At 40.3% G+C, this 22,543-nt stretch overlaps 1 protein-coding gene across 1 annotated transcript; it reads left to right on the top strand.

The window, feature by feature from the left end:
• The first annotated feature begins 1,297 nt into the window (after nt 1-1,297).
• On the top strand, nt 1,298-20,195 carry rbm7 (RNA binding motif protein 7). The gene is made up of 5 exons (XM_047392469.1): nt 1,298-1,515; nt 1,809-1,971; nt 4,228-4,300; nt 18,967-19,060; nt 19,200-20,195. Exons 1-5 carry the CDS (start codon nt 1,423-1,425, stop codon nt 19,566-19,568), a joined length of 792 nt encoding a protein of 263 aa, XP_047248425.1. The 5' UTR covers nt 1,298-1,422; the 3' UTR covers nt 19,569-20,195.
• Nucleotides 20,196-22,543: the final 2,348 nt, after the last annotated feature.

The following is a 22,543-nucleotide window of genomic DNA, read 5'->3' as shown; positions in this document are numbered from 1 at the left end:
CTTAGGAGAAGAATAGTAATATTCTCTTGACGTCTCCTATTCCAGACATCAAGAGAAGCTGATTGACCAATCACAGAACAACAACCTGTGAGATGCGTCACATTACTCAGCATGTCATGAATATGGATTAAATTATTTTGTCTAACACATTCTTTAGACCAAAGAGAAACCAAAACTGTCAGCAATCTATCATTATAGACAATGACTACTTATGGATTATTTCAAAGCCTTCTGAAGTTCTAAATCGGGAAGTTAACAACCTTCAAATAACATACTGACATGCATTCAGACAAAACTCTTTCAGCACATTAGGGTCATAAAAACATTCAGATTTTAGGATTTTAAGATGGCATTAATGTCAGAGGGATAAGAATTTGTTGTGGCTAACTATAAAAGGTCTGTAAGGACAATTTGAAGGACCTTGGAGGAAAGCAGTCAAGGTAGATCAAATATGGTCATGTCTGTTCACACAATATAAGGTCTCTTGCCTACTGATAGCTCAAAAAGGCACCAGGTCCCCGATGGATGGATGGATGGATGGATGGATGGACGGACGGACGGACGGACGGACGGATGGATGGTGAGGTAAAGGCATTAAAAACAGTTGAAAAATACTTCTTAGAATAATGCTTACTTTGGCTGGTGACAGAAATAAAGACCAAAAGCACCTTTTTTTTCAGTTATCATAGCCCTCTATCCAATTTTAAAGCACATCCTCCTCTCTTCTTTGTCTCTCACCTTTAAGTCACCAGCACTTTGTGCACTCCGACAACAGAATATGACTTCTAAACTCTACTGTCTCAATTCTGGGCAAAAATATTAAATATTACATATTACTCCTTAACCTATTGTTTTATAACAAAGGATATTTATTCTTATAGGAAATGCTGATTTAACATGTAGTGCAGAAGTCAAGAGCGAAACTGATTCTCTTAGGTTCGCTCTTCAGTAATGATATCACTGGTGTAGGGCATGTAATACATAGTTTTAAAACATTATGTATTTCTAGACTGTAATAAGATATTGTGTTGGAATAAATTTTCTGAGGGTTTTCAGGAATTAATCACATATGGTAGTGCAACAGCTTCACCTATGAAAATTCACAACTATAGCTCAGAATTTTGTTTTGTTTTATTTTATTTTATTGACATATATAATATAACATATATTAATTTAATTTAATTTAATTTAATTTAATTTAATTTAATTTAATTTAATTTAATTTAATTTAATTGACATATATACAGGTTTTACATTGCAGACTCCAGTACACTAAGCGGCGGTATGCACTTAAACGTTGGTTTGCTTTAGGCTCAAGAAGAAGAAAGAAGAAGATAGAAGGGCTTCTGTATGCCGCGGTGTTTTTCATGCTAGTGTCATTGTTTGTTTCAGTAAAAAAGTTTGACTAGAACTTTAAAGACAATGGGAATAGAAGACGAAGCGGACCGTACTCTCTTCATAAGAAATCTAGACACCAGAGTAACGGAGGAGCTTCTGTTCGAGCTGTTTTTACAGGTGCTGTTGTTAGCCAGGAGCTAGCAAATGTCCAGTGTGTTTGTAACGGCAGGCTAATGCTAATACCTAAAAAGTGTTTTTAGGACACACACGCTAAAATTATTACTTAGGAAAGTGAAATCATCCTTTAAAAAATGCTTTCCTACGTATACTCTAGTAGCAGCTTTGGCTAAGCACACTATTTCACAGTTTCCTTTGTTTTTATTGTATTCATTAAAGCTATCCAGTTAGCGTGCAATTTATATATTTTTTGCAGTCTTGTTGTGTATGACAGTAATCGTTTGTGCTTGCAGGCTGGACCTCTCGTCAAAACTAAAATTCCCAAAGACTTGGATGGAAAACAGAAAACATTTGGATTTGCCGTTTATAAACATGAGGTATCCGTGCCTTATGCAATGCAACTCCTAAATGGGACGTCGCTGTATGGGAAAACCATCCAAGTTCAGTTCAGAACGGGTGAGCTCACTTAGGGATTTTTCTTTTAAGTCTAGAAACGTTTTTTGTTTTTTTTTAAACACAGAGATTCGTTTAAATAAGATTCATTGCCAAAATGTATTAACAAATTATATTAGTTAGGTATATAAACAGAAAAAGTGTTTCAAATTAAATTATAAATTTTCCACATCTTTAATTTGTGCAGGAAGAATGAGAATGTCACAAAATTAGCAGAACATGTCTTTTGTAAAGTGTGTGTGTGTGTGTGTGTGTAGTGGGGAGAACTTTTGTTTTAGATTCTTTCAACCACAGTTGAAAAGTACCTATGATTAAAATTAAAGACTTCTACATGCTTTGCAAGTGGGAAAACCTGCAAAATCAGCATTGTATCAAATACTTGTTTTCCCCACTGTATGTATGTATGTGTGTGTGTGTATGTATCTTTGCACACTCTTTAGCTTTCCCTCAATGAGCTTCAGGAGGTAGTCACCTGAGATGGTTTTCCAGCAATCTTAAAGGAGTTCCCAGAGGTAGTAATAAAAATAAATAAATAAAGATAATAGCTGCCTCCATGCAAGCTTTGCACGCACTTATCATTCTTTTGATGAGCTTCATGAGGCTGTCACCTGAAATGGTTTTCCAGCAATTTTTTAAAGAGTTCCCAGAGGTAGTAATAAAATAAAGACAAATCATTAAATGAACAGGTGTGTCCAAACTGTTTGTGATCCGTTCTCGTATTTATTTTAATTTTAAACTTGTTCAAATATTTTTGGCTGTATACTAATATATGCTAAAAAAAAAAAAAAAAAAAGGCAAATCACTAGACATAAATTTGCAGCTGAGTAAAAAAACACTAATGGGTTCTGTAACTTTTGTATTGGTAGTCGACTTCTTTGTTGAACAGTCAATGATTATTTTACTCCACCTCTACTTTCTGTGGGTGCAGCTTCTGTTCTCAGTAATGGTACCCATAACTTATACAGAAATAAAACCATGGGTTGTGAAGGAGGAATTTCAAAATTCTCGCATTTCTTTGATAAGGCGCTCATTCAAAAGCTAAAATGGTCTAATCAAACATACGTTTGATGTTATTTATAGATCATTTTAAAGCACAGTTTGTGACTTGTGGATCCTTCATTCAGTTTTTGAATTAAAGTAAAAAATGTTGCTTGTTTTCTTGTGTTTTCCATGTTTTCTTGCCCAGAATAAGATCTTTTACAACCAACAAACTGTGTATTAAGAAGTATCCGTTTGGTGTGAAATAATTTAATACAGTTTTGACTAGTTTAAGTTTTTAAATTGTAAACTTAAGATAACCAAAGGCCCTTTAGAGTCATTAAGAATGAATCTGATAACAGCTTTGACATTATCTTAATCACTTATCAACTGTTTATTCATAACATGTGGGGAATGGACAGTTGGTCAGTCTATGCTTGCTCGTCCATTGCAGTAATGTTGTTACTTAAGGTGAGCTCTGATTAGTACCGTCTGCATTCAGGTTTGTAACAAAGAACGCTGCTGGCAGGAAATGGAGACAATCGTGTCTGCGCACTTTCCTGCAGTGCATTGCAGTTATGAAAACATAACTGACACGGTACTAAGTGCCGTGTCAACGGTACAATTTTGTCAACTATTTTTTTCACAGTGTCGTACACGCTCTACCTACAGTGCCTTCTAACATAAATTACCTAAGTTGACACAGAATTTCATTCAGCACCTTCGCAGTCCAGTGCAGAGCCCCTCCCTTACACATGTGCCCTCTGATCGGATGAGAGCTGTCAACACCAATTTAACACTTTTCTTCTTTTCCTTCATCAATTGGCAATCAAAGAAAATCAAAGAGGGATATATTTTTCAATTGATTGTAGATATTTTTAAGCAGTTGTTTACTGCATTGTAAATAAGTAATGCTTCGTAAATAAAACTTTGTCTCAAATAAGTAACCAAAGTTTAACAAGATATTAACATTTTCTTGGAATGGGTAAGTATTTGTATATCCAAAAATCTGTACACAGAAGTTTATACAAACAATATTTACATTGAAAAGATAATGATTGTTGAAGGCTTTAGAATTATTTTAGGGGCATTACATTCATAAAAAAGTATCCGCATGTGTTGTTATGAAATAAAAAAGAGGGCATTTGTCTTTTAATTGATTTTATTTTTTCTGTTAGTTAAAAGAAATAAAGCAGCTCAAAACTTTAATGTGATTAATAAAACAATTAAACCTAGACTATCATTTTATTTTCTTAAGCACTATTTTCTGTTCCATCATAGGTAGCAGCCATAGCAGTCCAGGAAACTCACAGAATTCCAGTCCTGCAAATACCCCAAATCCCCATGGCCAAAGGTAAGAATATCCAACCATTTGTTTCCCTGATTCCCTGTGCGAATATTAAGACTAGGCAGGAGTGGGCGATGTTGAAAAAAGTATCTCACAGGTTTTTACAATAAAATCTAAATTTATATCACAGTTTCTCTGTTGGAAATCATAGCTCTTGAAAAGCAACATTTAACTGTGCATTTAAGCCAGCACTCTAGCTGCAATACATCTAGTTAATGAATCTACAGAAAAAGGAGTAAAATAAAACTTAGCCTGGATAAAAGCATAATAGAGCAAAGGACATAATGTCTTGTACTTTATAGATGATATCGCAATCTTTCTTTTTTTAGCAGATTGTCCTTAATTATCTGTATTAATTCTATAATATTGCCATGTTGCCCACCTCTAAACCACCATGTATTTATAATGCATAATGGACAGTGTATCAAAATAAAGCAGGGTTTCTATACAGTCTGGATATAGAAGAAGCAAATACGAGTATGGAAAAATATTTGTATTTCTAGACTAATCCCATTGTTTAAATGTGTCTTTCCTTCTTCATGTCTCTTCATTCTTCCTTCAGTCCTTCCATGTTTTCTTCCATGAACTCTTACTTCTTTTCTTCCTTGGCCCATTTTTTACTAAAAGCCTGGGATTTAAAGCCCCAGGATTTGTTTTACCCAGGTAAAAGGAATCCAGGAGGATTTGAGTGCCTTCTGTTTCCATTGCGCAAAAAGGCCAGGGACCATTTATTTAATTTAGCCTAATGGGGGAAGTTGTGAAGAAAACTGCACTACACCTTCGGTCCAGCAGATGGCATTACTCCTTTTAAAAGAGTCTTGGCTAATAAATACTTTTGTTTGAACTGATAAATAATGGTAGATATTGAGCAACTTTAGAGGTATACAGTTGATTAATTCCTTCCATTATTCCTTACGTTGCGCTGGATCTGTAAGCAGGAAAAGTTAAATTTCTTTATATTTAACTTTTTATCAACCTACACCTGGCCAGAGTTGTTGCTTAAAAACTGCCTGATTCATTTACAATAACTAGTACACACTGATAAACACATCCATTTTCCTTTTACTATTATAATAATCAGAAAAACTCATCAGATATCTACAGCAGAAACAGAACAATGTTTTTAGTAAAAGAAATTACAGATAATCAGTCCAGAAATACAGGACTTGATTCCTCGACTGTAATAAGCAGATATTTACCATAAATTCCGGACTACAGAGCGCACCTGATTAAAAGCCGCATGCTGTAATTTTAGAAAGAAGACCCAATTTTGTACTTGTACAGGCCCCACCGAATGTTAAGCCACGGGTGTCCCACGTTGTAATATGATTTACACAGAAATATATTACACGTGAGGAATTTTTAATCCGTATGGTAATATAAGCAAATGCTTTTTTTCGAACAGTGCTTGTAACACGGCTACCTTTAAATATAAGTATGTTATCAGTAACACACAAATTTCGTTGCTAATGCTTTTTTACTGAACAGTGCATGAACAACATTCCAATCTCCTAACTGATATACACTGCAGCCTACGAGGTCAAAGGTCATTGATCGCCTTCTTGATCTTCTTCCTGCGCACTGAAACCATCAAACTCTTGTTCTTCAGTGTCCGAATTGAACAGCCTCAGGATCTCGTCACTCACATCAGCCTCTTCGTTGACGCTCTCACTTGAGCGCACCTGGTCCCCTTAATCATGCGCAGTCCAGCCTTTCGAATACCGTTGGTGATTTTCCATGTTGATGAGGCTGAATATAAATGTCTGATTTACAATACCGGTAATTGAATTGTGAAAGTGCTCTTGATTTATCGCACAAGTTCATTGGACCTCTTTGAACTACTCATCAATTTGATTGGTCTACTGTTTACAGGCAAATTGTTTTTGGCGGCATGAAAAAAACATGCATTATCCGCACTGTTGTATAGGCCGCAGTGTTCAAAGTGTGTGAAAAAAGTAGCAGCTTATAATCCAGAATTTACGGTATATAAAGTAGAATATGTGTAGACGATGGCAGGACAAGAGGTTGGAGAGGATCACATCCTCTTCCACATCCTGCATCCAAACCTGGAACTGTGGTTTCTCCTCCTGCAGAGCCATCTGCATAAAACCATGACAAAAAGAAAATCAGGAGTCCACACTCCACTAAGTTAGGTTTACATGAAAAGCCAGTCTTAGGCAAATGTGTACTTTTTTTAATTTACAGGGAAACTTTAAAGTGCTCTGATCGTCAGTTCTGCAGTATTTGTTTTTCTTACAGAACTGTGGCTAAACAGTTTATCATTAATACCTAAATTAACTTAAAATGTCAAGTTTATTTTATATTCTTGTATTTGCAGCTATTCACCACATACCTACTAAACGTATTATATCCGCTTTCACTGCTACAAACAGATAACAGGTTGTGGGAAATCAGAGTGCCGGTTTGAGATCAGGCAGCGATTAGTGTGGAGGTCCCAGTCCAGCCGCACAGTTAGCCTAAGTTAGCAGCCAGACTGGTCTATAATGCCCCTTTTCCACCGGCTCGATTTGGCCCGGCTCTGCTCCGTATAACACTATAAGAAAAATAAGTGTGTTAATCATTTTCCTCGATTTGACATGGCTGAGACAAAAACCTCAAACCCGAAATTGTATCTTCTTCAGGCAGACTGCAAAATGAGCCAGCGGAAAGGGGGCATATGTATAGCTCTGCTGCTCCAAAAATTCCGAAAGAACAATTGAAAGTAGGCTCATTCTTGATGAGCCTACTTTGAAGTTTTGAGATCTACTTTCTCGCTTAAAAATATCTTAGAAACTACTTTTTGTGACAAATTAATGGTATAAAAATAAAAAATGTGTATACTCACCTTAGCAGGTACAATTAAAGGTATGTTTTTTAAAAGAATACACTTTGGCAGCTGCAATTGGGACAGAATGTTGTTGATGTCAGTGCTCAGCTAAACTATTTTGTGGAGTTTTAATAAATGGTCCTGTTTTATCCAGTAATGTAATTATTTTATAATAGATGTAAATAGTGAAATAAAAAAAGAACGTTAATCTAACAGAATATACATAAATATTTCAGAGAAATATTTTATGACACAGTTGATAAAAACATTAACTGGAAACATTTCCATAGAAAAATAATAAGTTATATTTTGGTACTTGTCCACCACATATTCTAACTTGCTTTGTTGTCACGTACATTAAACTGCCACAAACAGATAACAGGTAGTGGAAAATATGAGCGACGTGTCAAGATGCGGCTGTGGTTGTCATTGTTGTTAGCCTCAGTTATTCTTGTTAGCCTGAGTTACTGCTGTTGTTAGCCTCAGGTGCTGTTGTTAGCCTCATGTGCTGTTGTTATTGTTAGCGCAGTTACTGCGGTTGGCCCAGTTACTGTTAGTCCAGTTACTGTTGTTAGCCCAGCTAGTCGTCGATTTTTTACCAAATTCATTACATTCAACTGATTCCGTTTTTTAGCAAGATTTATGGTATCGTGAAGGTAGTAGCTTGTGCTTTCACCTTATATTATTTAGTTTAAAGCAAGTAGAGGGGAATACCCATATATATGCTGCTGTCTGGACTGTTGAAGCTCCAAAGTTTGCCTGAAGAAGTTATAATTTTGGGCGTTATGAGGAAGTTTCTGTCTCAGCCATGACAATAAAGAAAACCAGGACTTTAAAGCTCAAAACCACAGACGTCTGACCACGGTTAAGTTAGTTTAAAGTTGGATATTGGATATTCGTGCTCCGTGGTTTCCTCCCATTTGATCCGATGAAATTAGTGTGATTACGGGCAACTGCTCTCTGCCTGTTCTCTCCTGCTGCAGACGCTGGTTCGCTAAAGGGCCATCAATACCTTTCTGAACCAAACACGCTGTTTCATGGTGGTATTGTTTTGTGTGTTTTCGGAGTAATGTTTGTGCGTCTGAACAGCTGATTTTATGTGTGATCAGCAGGTGTAGGATGTTATTAAATACAGCACCCTACCTGTGTGTAATTCAGAAAGCTGATGTGTCCTTTTTCTTTTCTTTCAGCCTTCAGGCATGTTTTATGATTTGTAGATAGTAAAATTATATTGCTGTTTGACCCGCTCCGGCAAATGTGGTCTTTAATATTATTGTAGTCGCTTTAGAGTTCAATTAACTTTTACCTGTACTACCTTGGTGAAGATCTTCTTATTTCTTCTGGTCCCATGGCCAATCAGTGAACAGCAGTCTGTTCACGTCACACGTAGTCCCTGTTCAGCCCCGGTCGTACCTGCTTAGGAGCAGGGACCAAAACACTAGATGCAGGTACAGGAAAAAAAATAGTAATGGAAATGGTCGCAAGCGGGTTGAGTAGGGCCAAATGGAGCCAGTGAAAAAGAGGCAAAAGAGACCACAGAAATGTCACTGTTTTGCTCCCCTGGTGTGGCTAAAGCTCCTCAGAAAATGGTTGTTGCTGCTAGGGCTGGGCGATATTAAGAAAATCTATTATCACGATATCTTTGGGCTAAATCACAATAGACAATATATATTCAATTCAATTTCAATTCAGTTTATTTATATAGCGCCAATTCACAACTCATGTCGTCCCAAGGCACTTCACAAAAGTCAGGAACATACATTCCAATTAATCCTAATCATTGAACACTGCAGTCAGATTCAGTCATTTATTCAAATCGGATAAAACGTTTTTCTATCTAAGGAAACCCAGCAGATTGCATCCAGTCAGTGAATTGCAACATTCCCTCCTCCCGGATGAGCATGTAGAGACAGTGGGCAGTCACTGGCGTTGACTTTGCAGCAATCCCTCATACTGAGCATGTATGTAGCGACAGTGGAGAGGAAAAACTCCCTTTTAACAGGAAGAAACCTCCAGCAGAACCAAGTTCAGTGTGAGTGGCCATCTGTCACAACCGACTGGGGGTTTGAGAGAACAGAGCAGAGACACAAAGAAGCACTGATCCAGGAGTACTTTCTATGAGAAGGAAAAGTAAATGTTAATGGATGTAGCTCCTTTAGTCGTTTCATCTAGAAAGAAAAAACAGATAAACTCTCAGCCAGTTTTCAAGGTTAGAGTCTGAAAGATAGCACATAGAGTTAGTCACAGTAAAAGCTCAGTCAATTGCCATATCTAGGAGAGAGAACGTGTTAAACTCTGAAAGATGGGGCCATGTGGATCATCGGTAGAGGGTGAGCATTAAGTTGTTGCCAGCAGAAGCTTGGACGATGCCCCTCTCCAGAAAGGTGTCACAGGTAGACACAGAGTCAGGCCAGGTGTAGCTTCTAGGAAGAGAAAAGAGAGAGAGCAAAGTTAAAAGCTGAAATAACAGGAAATAATGTAAAATTGGAGAGTAGTGTGAGAATGTAGCGAAGAGGGTGAAAGTGGTCATTATGTCCTCCAGTAGCCTAAGCCTATAGCAGCATAACTACAGAGATAGCTCAGGATAACCTAAGCCACTCTAACTATAAGCTTTATCAAAAGGGAAAGTTTTAAGCCTAGCCTTTAAAGTAGACAGTTTGTCCATCTGGAGCCCACTGATTAATTGTTATACTAAAAACCACAACGATTGAGATACCTCTCTCTGTCAGATTGATTATAACCATTGGAAAGGAGAAGGGGTCATACAGGTAGCAGAAATGGAGGGTGTGTTTGCACCTCAACCATAACTGAGCCGGTTTAGGCTAAACCTGACTCCCCCTTAATCCATCCAACAGGGAGGGAAGAAGACGGAGGTAAAAATAAAGAAGATAGCTCAGGATAACCTAAGCCACTCTAACTATAAGCTTTATCAAAAAGGAAAGTTTTAAGCCTAGCCTTAAAAGTAGACCGGGTGTCTGCCTCACGGACTAAAAGTGGGAGCTGGTTCCACTGGAGAGGAGCCTGATAACTAAAGGATCTGCCTCCCATTCTACTTCTAGAGACTAGGAACCACCAGTAAACCTGCAGTCTTAGAACGAAATGCCCTGTTAGGAATGTATTGAACAATCAGATCTCTTATGTATGATGGAGCTAAATCATTAAGGGCTTTATATGTGAGGAGGAGAATCTTAAGTTCTGTTCTAGATTTAACAGGGAGCCAATGAAGGCAAGCTAAAGTAGGGGAAATATGATCTCTTTTTAATTTTTATCAGAACTCTTGCTGCAGCATTTTGAATCAGCTGAAGGCTTTTAACTGCATTTTGTGGACATCCTGATAGTAACGAATTACAATAGTCCCTCCTTGAAGTAACAAATGCATGGACTAGTTTTTCAGCGTCACTCCAGGATAGGATATTTCTAATTTTGGCAATGTTCCGGAGATGAAAGAAGGAAATCCTAGAAACCTGTTTAATATGGGATTTGAATTACATGTCCTGGTCAAAAGTAACACCAAGTTTTTTTACTTTATTGTCGGCGGTCAATTTAATGCCATCCAGGTTAAGTTATTGACTAAGCAGTTTATTTTTTAAAGACTCCGGTCCAAAGATGACAACTTCTGTCTTGTCTGAATTTAGAAGCAGAAAATTTAAAGTCATCCAAGTTTTTATGTCTTCAAGACATGCCTGTAGTCTAACTGGTTGGGTTCATCAGGATTTATGGATAAGTAAAGCTGAGTATCATCAGCGTAACAGTGAAAATTCATCCCATGCTGCCTGATAATTTGACCTATTGGAAGCATATATATAGTAAAGAGAATTGGCCCAAGTACTGAACCCTGTGGTACTCCACAATTAACCCTGGAGTTTAAAGATGATTTATCATTTACATGAACAAACGGGAATCTGTCAGACAGATAAGATTTAAACCAGCCTAGCACTGTTCCCCTGATCCCTACAGCATATTCCAGCCTTTCTAAGAGAATATTATGATTGACTGTATTAAATGCAGCACTGAGGTCTAACAAGACAAGTACAGACACAAGTCCATTATCTGAGGCTAGAAGAATATCATTAGTGACTTTCAGCAGAGCTGTTTCAGTGCTATAATGAGCTCGGAAGCCTGACTGAAACTCTTCAAACAGGTCATTGCTGTATAAATGCTCACACACTTGATTAGCAACTATTTTCTCAAGAATTTTAGATAAGAATGGAAGAATGGATATAGGTCTGTAATTTTTCAAGTCATCTCGATCAAGCGAAGGTTTCTTAAGCAAAGGTTTAATTACAGCTACCTTAAAAGCTTGTGGTATATATCCATTTACTAAGGATAAATTAATCATATCTAAAATGGGGCTGGTAATCAGAGGAAACACTTCCTTAAATAATTTGGTTGGGATTGGGTCTAACATACAAGTTGAAGGTTTAGATTAAGCTAATATTTCTGATAACTCAGGAAGCTCCACAGGATCAAAGCAGTCCAAACACAGATCAGGTTCTACAGTTACTTCCAATGTCTCACTTGCTGAGGATCAAGTAATCATCTTCGGGAGTATGTCAAAGATTTTCTTTTTAATAGAATCAATTTTGTTTCCTTGAACCGCCACCTTAACGTGGTGGAGGGATTTGAGTGCTCAAATGATACTAGAGGCTATGTTGTCTGGGGCTTAAATGCCCCTGGTAGGGTCTCCCATGGCAAACAGGCTCTAGGTGACGGGTCAGACAAAGAGCGGTTCAAGAACCCCTCATGACGACTACAAAATCGAGGCACGTGACGTCGCCCGGTTCGGCGGAGCCGGAGTCCCACCCTGAAGCCAGGCCTGGGGTCAGGACTCGTCGGAGAGCGCCTGGTGGCTGGGTTGCTCCTTGCGGTACCCGGCCAGGCCAAGCCCGAACGAGAGACGCGAGACCATCCCCCAGTGGTCCCGCCACCTGCAGGGGGAACATTGAGGTACCGGTGGAAGAGAGTCCACGGGGGAGAGGCGGCCGGTTGGGGTGGGTTTGCTTGTTGCCCCCCCAGATCAGCTGTCTCGTGTTGGGGTTTACTCCGGTAGATGAGAGGGTCGCATCCCTGTGCCTTCGGGTTGGGGACAGGTCTCTGACTATCATTTCAGCCTACGGACCGAGTGGTAGTGCGGATTACCCGGCCTTCTTGGCGTCCCTGTCGGGGGTGCTGGATAGTGCCCCTCCCGGGGACTCCATTATTCTGCTGGGGGACTTCAACGCCCACGTGGGAAATGACAGTGACACCTGGAAAGGCGTGATCGGGAGGAATGGCCTCCCCAATCTGAATCCGAACGGTGTTTTGTTATTGGACTCCTGTGCTAGTCACGGATTGTCCATAATGAACACCATGTTCAAACATAAGGGTGTCCATCAGTGCATTTGGCACCAGGATACCCTAGGCAGGAGGTCAATGATCGACTTTGTTGTCGTATCATCAGACCTTCGGCCGCATGTTTTGGACACTCGGGTGAAGAGAGGGGCTGAGCTGTCCACTGATCACCACCTGGTGGTGAGTTGGATCCGCTGGGGTAGGAGAAAGCTGGACAGACCTGGCAGGCCCAATCGCATAGTGAGGGTCTGCTGGGAACGTCTGGTGGAGCCCTTGGCCAGGGATGTATTCAACTCTCACCTCCGGGAGAGCTTTGACCAGATTCCGAGGGATGTTGGAGACATAGAATCCGAGTGGACCATGTTCTCCGCATCTATTGTCAATGCTGCTGCCGTAAGGTCTGCGGTGCCGGTTGCGGCGGCAATCCCCGAACCCGGTGGTGGACACTGGCAGTAAGGGACGCTGTCAAGCTGAAGAAGGACTCATATCGGCTGTGTTTGGCTTGTGGGACTCCTGAGGTGGCTGACGGGTACCGTGGGGCCAAGCGTACCGCGGCCCGGGCGGTGGCAGAGGCAAAAACTCGGACTTGGGAGAAGTTCGGTGAGGCCATGGAGAAGGACTACCGGTTGGCCCCGAAGCGATTCTGGCAAACTGTCCGGCGCCTCAGGAGGGGGAAGCAGTGCTTCGCCAACACTGTTTACAGTGGGGGTGGGGAGCTGCTGACCTCGACTGGGGACATTATCGGGCAGTGGAAGGAGTACTTCGAGGATCTCCTCAATCCTGCCATCACGCATTCCCTGGTGGAAACAGGCTGGGGACTTGGGGTTGGACTCTTTCATCACCCGGGCTGAAGTCACCAAGGTGGTTAGAAAGCTCCGCCGTGGCAGGGCTTCGGAGTTGGATGAGATCCGCCCTGAGTACTTCAAGTCTTTGGATGTTATGGGGCTGTCATGGTTGACACGTCTCTTCAACATTGCGTGGCGGACGGGGACAGTGCCTTTTGGCTTGGCAGACTGGGGTGGTGGTCCCCCTACATAAGAAGGGTGACCGGAGGGTGTGTTCCAACTACAGGGGGATCACACTCCTCAGCCTCCCTGGTAAGGCCTACGCCAGGGTATTGGAGAGGAGAGTCCAGCCGATAGTCGAACCCCGGCATCAGGAGGAGTAGTGTGGTTTTCGTCCCGGCCGTGGAACACTGGACCAGCTCTATACCCTCTACAGGGTACTCGAGGGTCCATGGGAATTTGCCCAACCGGTCCACATGTGTTTTGTGGACCTGGAGAAAGCATTCGACTGTGTCCCTCGTGATGCCCTGTGGGGGGTGCTCCAGGAGTATGGAATCGGGGGCCCTTTATTAGGGGCCATCCGATCTCTGTACAAGCGGAGCAGGAGCTTGGTTTGCATTGCCGGCACTAAATCGGATCTGTTCACGGTGCATGTTGGACTCCGGCAGGGCTGCCCTTTGTCACCGGTCATGTTCATAACTTTTATGGACAGGATTTCTAGGCGCAGCCCAGGGCCGGTTTGGGGACCAGAGGATTTCGTCTCTTCTTTTTGCAGATGACGTGGTCCTGCTGGCCCCCTCTAGCCAAGACCTACAGCATGCACTGGGGCGGTTCGGAATGAATGGCTCAACAGAGCTATGACTGTGTAAGTTTAGCAATTGTACTAAAGAGAAACCTAGGATTATTCTTGTTCTCTTCTATTAATGATGAGAAATAAGCTGTTCTAGCTTGGCGAAGTGTCTTTTTATACAACAGTAGGCTATTTTTCCAGATTAAGTAGGAATCCCCCAGGTGTGTAAGGGGGGGGGGGGGGGGGGGGGGGAGTCACCTGGTTGAGCTGTATATGTCATTTAAAGGTTTTATTTTAACCATTTTCAACAATCAGTTGCACATTGTGTTTCACAATTAGCAATACTGCCATATTATGTCCCTTTCTGTGGTCAACATTAGACCTTTAACAAGATCCCAGCAACCTAAAAGAAAACCAAGCAAGAACCCATGAAACTAAATAAAATTGAAATTAAAAAGGTGTTCTTTTAAGATAAGATAAGATTTTATTTGTTTGTCATTATGTTTCTAGAACATAGCAAAATTGCTGTGTCACCTCAGTGATAAGTAAATAAATGAATAAAATAATAAAGCTTATATATGTTGCTGAATCTCAATCTGTCCTTAAGGTGCAGCAAATGGGTGTGAGTGTGTCTGCAGAGGGGTAGAGGAGATGAATGGTGGACAGATTATTTTAACAGCTCTTGAGACAAAGTTGTTCCTTAGAGTGGTTGTAGTCTTTATACATCTGTATCGTTTCCCAGATGGCAGTGGTACAAACAATTTGTATCCTGGATGGGTGGTATCAGCAGCAATACAACTGGCCTTTCTTTGCAGTCTGCCAGCGTAAATTGAGTCCAGGTTTGGTTAACTGACCCCCTACAATCCACTGGGCACTTTTCATCATCCCGGCCAAGTCGTTTTTGTCTTGGACTGTGTAGTTGCCATACCTCACGGTCATAACTGAGGCAGAGGATGCTCTCAATCACAGCTCTATAGAAAATTTTGAGCGTCTGAGCAGGAAGTCCAACCCAACCCTTTTCAGTTTCCTAAGGAAGAAGAGTCTTTGTTGGTCCTTCCTCGTCAGAAAAGAGCTGTTCAGTGACCAGGTCAGAGATGATGTGGATACCCAATAATTTGATGTTGTCCACACACTCCACAATCTTCCCTTGAATGGTAATAGGTGTGTGCAGTGTTTTCCTGGACCTCCTATAATCCACTATGACCTCCTTGGTCTTACTGGTGTTGAGCACCAGGTTGTTCAATGAACACCACTGGAACAGGTGCTGGATCTCCTCCCTGTAGATGGTCTCATCATTGTTCGTTATCAGACCCACTACGGTGGTATCATCAGCAGCCATCCACTCCTGTTAGAGGAGTGGATGGCTGCGCAGTTGTGGGTAAACGGTGTGAAGAGAGCTGGATTAAGCACACAACCCTGTGGTGTGCCTATATTGAGGACCAGAGTGGATGATGTTCGGTTCCCTATTCTAACCACTTGAGGTCGGTTGGTGAGAAAGTCCCAGATCCAAAGACACTTTGATGATGAAAGTCCCAGGTCATGTAACTTAACTATCAGCTTGTCCGGGATGATGGTATTAAATGCTGAACTGAAGTCGACGAATAACATCCTAACATAAGTGTCAGGATGCTGCAGGTGTGTCAGGGCTGTATGTAGTGCAATGGAGATGGCATCCTCTGTGGACAGGTTCCTCCTATAGGCAAACTGATGCTTGTCCAGGCTAGCAGGAAGGCTATCCTTGATGTGTTTCAGGATGATCCTCTCAAAGCATTTCATTATGACTGGGGTTAGTGCGACTCGGCGGTAATCATTCAAGTCAGTCACAGCCGATCTCTTTGGTACAGGCATGATGATGGAGGACTTAAGGCAGACAGGGACAGTGGAAAACTGCAGGGACAGATTGAAAATGTCTAAAAAGACCCCTGCCAGCTGTTCAGCACATGACCTCAGAGTCCTTCCTGACACCTTGTCTGGTCCTGCGGCTTTGTTGGGGGGGAAGTCACCTGGTTGAACTGTAGAATTAGAGGCTGATATTGCTCCTCTAATTTAACAAGTGCATTATTTTCACTGCTGCTAGGAATGTCAAATCTAGAGAAAAAACTGTTCAATGTATTGGGAAGAGAGGGATCATCACTGATCTGCTGCCTCAGTCCAGACCTGAACAGTTTTGATGATGGGCTTTGATCTGCAGATCAGGGGTTTGTAGACAGGGATGAGTTCAACAGTGATGTGGTCAGACAGGCCCAAATGTGGACCAGCAGCAGCCTTGTGTGCCCCTTTGATGTTACAATAGAGCTGATCCCGGATATATTTATCTCTTGTTGGAAAATGTATGAATTTGGGGAGAACAGTCTTGAGTTCTGCATGATTATTTTATGCATAAAACATAAAATAAAAATTACATAGAAATTGTAGAATTAAAAAAAAGTTAAATAAAAAAAATGGGATGACCTCAAATTACAAATACAAAAGTTGAGATACTGGCTATAAAAAAACAACTGAGCAGGAACAGTTACAGGTATCAGAGCATCTTAAAATTATTTGCGATGCTCTTGGGTTGGTGGGAATTTTAAAGAACCACAAAAAGTAAAATGGAAAACGTCAAGTTAAGACAATGCCTGCAAAACCCCTAACCAAGAAAAATCACATCACAGGCATCAGTTATTTAAATTACCATTTAAATAACAATTGCCATTTATTTGCTAGATTTTAAACACCACACAATGTGGTAAAATAGGAAATAATGCTAAGTTGTAATCTCAAAGTCCAGATTGTGTCTATAAATACCCCTCAACAAGAACAGTCTTATTAATGCAAAAGGTGCATAAATAAGTCCCTAGAGATTCTGTGTCAGAACCGGGTCATGTTGTACAGGTCCTTCTCAAAAAATTAGCATATTGTGATAAAGTTCGTTATTTTCTATAATGTAGTGATGAAAATTTAATATTCATATATTTTAGATTCATTGCACACTAACTGAAATATTTCAGGTCTTTTATTGTCTTAATACAGATGATTTTGGCATACAGCTCATGAAAACCCAAAATTCCTATCTCACAAAATTAGCATATTTCATCCGACCAATAAATGAAAAGTGTTTTTAATACAAAAAACGTCAACCTTCAAATAATCATGTACAGTTATGCACTCAATACTTGGTCGGGAATCCTTTTGCAGAAATGACTGCTTCAATGCGGCGTGGCATGGAGGCAATCAGCCTGTGGCACTGCTGAGGTCTTATGGAGGCCCAGGATGCTTCGATAGCGGCCTTTAGCTCATCCAGAGTGTTGGGTCTTGAGTCTCTCAACGTTCTCTTCACAATATCCCACAGATTCTCTATGGGGTTCAGGTCAGGAGAGTTGGCAAGCCAATTGAGCACAGTGATACCATGGTCAGTAAACCATTTACCAGTGGTTTTGGTACTTTGAGCAGGCGCCAGGCTGTGCTGAAAAATGAAATCTTCATCTCCATAAAGCTTTTCAGCAGATGGAAGCATGAAGTGCTCCAAAATCTCCTGATAGCTAGCTGCATTGACCCTGCCCTTGATAAAACACAGTGGACCAACACCAGCAGCTGACACGGCACCCCAGACCATCACTGACTGTGGGTACTTGACACTGGACTTCTGGCATTTTGGCATTTCCTTCTCCCCAGTCTTACTCCAGACTCTGGCACCTTGATTTCCGAATGACATGCAGAATTTGCTTTCATCCGAAAAAAGTACTTTGGACCACTGAGCAACAGTCCAGTGCTGCTTCTCTGTAGCCCAGGTCTGGGGAATGCGGCACCTGTAGCCCATTTCCTGCACACGCCTGTGCACGGTGGCTCTGGATGTTTCTACTCCAGACTCAGTCCACTGCTTCCGCAGGTCCCCCAAGGTCTGGAATCGGCCCTTCTCCACAATCTTCCTCAGGGTCCGGTCACCTCTTCTCGTTGTGCAGCGTTTTCTGCCACACTTTTTCCTTCCCACAGACTTCCCACTGAGGTGCCTTGATACAGCACTCTGGGAACAGCCTATTTGTTCAGAAATTTCTTTCTGTGTCTTACCCTCTTGCTTGAGGGTGTCAATAGTGGCCTTCTGGACAGCAGTCAGGTCGGCAGTCTTACCCATGATTGGGGTTTTGAGTGATGAACCAGGCTGGGAGTTTTAAAGGCCTCATGAATCTTTTGCAGGTGTTTAGAGTTAACTCATTGATTCAGATGATTAGGTTCATAGCTCGTTTAGAGACCCTTTTAATGATATGCTAATTTTGTGAGATAGGAATTTTGGGTTTTCATGAGCTGTATGCCAAAATCATCCGTATTAAGACAATAAAAGACCTGAAATATTTCAGTTAGTGTGCAATGAATCTAAAATATATGAATGTTAAATTTTCATCATGACATTATGGAAAATAATGAACTTTATCACAATATGCTAATTTTTTGAGAAGGACCTGTATTTGGCCAAGTGTCTTAATAAGATTTTTGAATCCGGGTTTTTCCAATGCGCTGACAGTAGCCATGTCTTTGCCGATATATTTAGTTACTGCGTCTGTGATTTCCCTCCACCTCGTACTTTTTCTGTCGTATGGGATGGCTTTTGTAAATGAAGACTCACAAATCACAAGCACATTTTTTACACTTGTTCATATAACTGAACCAGAGAGCATTTTTATCACCTTATGTTCAATAAACAGACACAAACTAAACTTCAATGTGTCTCATTGTGTGACACGCATGCTATGCTGGATTGTAAAACAGCAAGATCCCCCAACCACCCCCTTTATTTAAATTATTTTTTTCAGGTCTTATGTTTCATTCAAGGTGGCATTAAAAAGGTCTTTAAAAGTTAGATATTTGACTTGCTGAAACTTGCAGATACTCTGTAATGAGAAACAAGGGTTTTGATGAGTTGTTATAAACCTTTTATTTATGATTTTTTATTTTTTCCTTACAGGATTCCAATCCAGTTCAGTTCTCCACCATACACTCCTCCACACCAAATGCAGAGGTCATTTTTATCCCCTGATAATCTCCCGAAGCATGTCATGGTAACACATTATTTCCTTGACCTACAAAGTAAATTATTTATTTTTATTTCTTTCTGCCAAGTAAATTAAATAGAAAGCTTCAACTCAAAGAACCGTTTGAATCTCACTTCTTGCTACCTGTTCTTTTCTTCATCTATAGAGGAACAACATGTGGCAGCTCCATATGCAGCAGCTCGAGCAGCTTAATGGCACCTTCTCCAAATCTGTCCAGCGGCAGTCGCCCGCTGGTGGACATTCTGGCAGAGGCGACTCGAGGCAACAGGACGGCGATCACTACAGGCATCATCCATCCCAGATGAGCAGCGGCGGGAGAAGCCAGCGCCACGGGGACGAGCACGGCTCTGGGCGTCATCAGCAGCACGGCCACAGCAGGGAGAACTACTACCAACAGAATGATAGGAGTGGTGGCAACCGTCACCACGACAGCCGAGGTGGAAACAGACATTATGAAGAGTGGCCTGGCAACCGTGGCCACAGAGACCATGATAACAGATGGCGACGCTACTGAGTTACATTCAATATTCTTTTGTAAAAAACAAAAAAAACAAATTCAGTTCATCACAATTTTTGTGGACATTTCTTTTAAGAAAATCTGAATTATGTTAAGGTGTATATACTCAGGTCGTTTGTAAATGATCTTACCAGTTTGAGGATTTAATAGCTCATGCCTTCAAAGCCTCTTTTTAAAGGTGTTTTTAAATTTGAACACTTTTCTTTGATGTGACAGTTTTCTTCTCAGCTCTTTTGAATATTTTGAAAGTGATTGTATTGTCGTGGGAGCAAGGACAAAATTTAACCATTACTGGTAGTGAATTTTGGATGACAAAGTTAAAAAAAAGACTTAAAAAAATTTTTGATATGTACCAGTTTTATGTTATGCAAAAGTATTTAAATGGTGCTCCTAACAATGGAATGAGCTTTCAGGTACTTTGCAGAAAAGAACATGAATAAATTACACCAGCAACATGGAAACGGAGACAGGGCACTGCCCCTTTTTTAATTTTTAGATTAACCTTGCTCTTTCCAGCAAATGGGCTTTATTTTACTTTTATGTGGATTTTGTTTTTTAAATACTGATATGTAAAACATGCTGTTTTAAAACAAACATTTTCTCTATAAAGTTCTTTTCACTTGACTGCTGTGTTGTCATTCATTTGGCTTCAGCACAAATGCCTTTGTGAGACTTTGTTGTTATTCATAAACGCTATTTACAGCTCATGGTGTATAAGAGGATATTGTATGTTGACGCTTACATACTGTAATGCACGCACACATGGCCTTATCTGCATCTATAAATGGACCAAGTGTAACTAATATGCTTGTACAGGTGGCGCCACACACATCCATTTATTGAATCAATTAAGACGTTAAATATAACCGAGCTACATGATCGGCTCCTACGTTTGACCTTTCTATTTACGATGCTTTCAGGTCTTAACGTGGATCTCAGTCTCATTCTTTCAACTTGACAACACGGTGTGATTGCCAGGGTTATTTTTTGCTGAGCAGTGCCCCATCCCGTATTTCTCGGCATACCTTTTCTGCCGTTTAAAAAGTGGCACAGGTTTTGGGCGTTAACGAATGGGGAAAATGTTTAGTTTATCTCCCATCCCAAAATTAGCAGCACTTGGAAACACAAGGCTTCATGTTACAATCTGCCTTTTTGTGCTGTTGCCACAGATTTGTTGCTTCCAACTAACTGATCGTCAAATCTCATATTTATACAGTAATTTTCATTTTACTGTGGCAATATTAAAGCCTATGTTTTATTTTTTATAAACTTTAAAGAGTCCAAACAGTGCATCAGTATCTGCACCCTCTGAACCAAGTTCTATACCATGCATCTAATCTGCCCTCGTATCTGATTGCATCCTGATAATCCCAAATCGCTCTAATAGAGAGTATCCTCTCTTTGGTGTCGGTAGGCACTACCAGGAAGATCCATATTCCTCTTCCGATTATGGCATAACTCTTCTAATTGGTTGATCTGCTTGGCGTCTCCAGCCCTGGAGGAGCTGAATAGGATTAGAGGGGCCACTCGGCAGCCGCTGCTGTTCGGACCTGAATAGAAGCGTGGCTCCTGAAATAATCCCACTTCCAAACATCCCCGGAAAGTTATCCGCTCCCTGCCCCGCAGACGCCCCGCAACGCAGAAAACGAGTGACAAGATTCCTGCAAACTGCACTTCCTGGAGCTCGGGGTTCATGCGGAGCCACAGATAATTAGGTTTTAATCAGTGGCCGAAGTCTGTTCAATGAGGAAAAAAAAAAAAAGAATCACAGTGTTTTTTGGAGGCATACTATTAAACTGACAATATATAGACTTTTTTCTGTAAGAGAGTCGTTTTACAATTCTTTTCTATTCCGTCGTTTTTACCAAGTATTTATTTCGTTGCGCCCTCTAAAACCCAATCCGCGCAGTCCGCAATCAACTTGGATTTCCGAAGGATATGTTTGACACCTATAAGGCATAAGTATTTGTGCAAAATAATTATTGCTATTATTTTATAAAGGCAAATGCAAAATCTCTACTTAATAAATCTAATTCTGAATTAATCTAATGTATTTTTCATCTATAAAGATTACCCTAAAATGAGCACACACACATATATATGTGTGTAACGTATTGAGTATAGCCTATTTTTAAAAAAGAAAGAAATGTTTTAAAGATTAAAAGAAGTTTGAGGTTCATTTAGTTGAACAACCAAATTACTGATTGATAACAAATTGCACCTGTGGCATTTTCCGTAGTGAGATCATCGGGAAACAGATTTAAAGTGACACTGAACCGCATTCAATCAGTTGGGTTCTCAACCGTTAAAGTAATGACATTAACAATAATACTTATTATTATTATTATTATCATTGGTTACCAATAACATTATTTTTAAATGTTTTGGCTGATAATTTTGCATAAAAGACGCAGAAAGAAAGAAAGAAAGAAAGAAAGAAAGAAAGAAAGACACCTGCCCTATTTAAGGTACAATTTCACATATCACTGGTTCTTAAAATCTTAAAAAAATAAACTTATACACAAGAAAAACAGTCAAATTGTAACAAATACTATGTTAAAATCTATTTACAAATTGGCTTACGGGAGCTATCTTGAGCTTGTAAAAGAAAGATTACTTCAACCCGTTTATAAATTATAGTTTCCACAATTCAAAAAGTAACCAGTCAGTTACTTTTGTTATGTGGTTTAAAGTCCCACGCAAACTTAAAACAAATTAAATCCCAACTTTTATCAGAACTGTTAATTATCTGGACGCTCAGGTAGGCTTTCAGTTTTTGCTTTAAGCGTTTTGTTTTTTTGTTTTTTTTTTCAAGTTAACTACCTTATATTTATGTTTGAAAATATTGTCAATATTAAATAAACCTAAATTCATAGGAAATCTCAGTACTTGTGCTTAAGTTGTAATACACACGTTGTGTATGAACTTGGGATTTTGTGTATGTGAGCAGAGGGAGGAAGGGGTGTTTGGGA

This window comes from Girardinichthys multiradiatus, chromosome 18 (genome assembly GCF_021462225.1).
Source record: "Girardinichthys multiradiatus isolate DD_20200921_A chromosome 18, DD_fGirMul_XY1, whole genome shotgun sequence".
Classification (NCBI taxonomy): Eukaryota; Metazoa; Chordata; class Actinopteri; order Cyprinodontiformes; family Goodeidae; genus Girardinichthys; species Girardinichthys multiradiatus.
This window is presented reverse-complemented; position numbering and strand designations above follow the sequence as displayed.

Bases quoted from the DNA above. Each gene is read 5' to 3' on its own strand.
- rbm7 (XM_047392469.1), top strand. From the start codon at position 1,423: ATGGGAATAGAAGACGAAGCGGACCGTACTCTCTTCATAAGAAATCTA. The intron at 1,972-4,227 runs GTGAGCTCACTT...GTTCCATCATAG, and splicing joins CCAAGTTCAGTTCAGAACGG to GTAGCAGCCATAGCAGTCCA. The intron at 4,301-18,966 runs GTAAGAATATCC...TTTTCCTTACAG, and splicing joins CCAAATCCCCATGGCCAAAG to GATTCCAATCCAGTTCAGTT.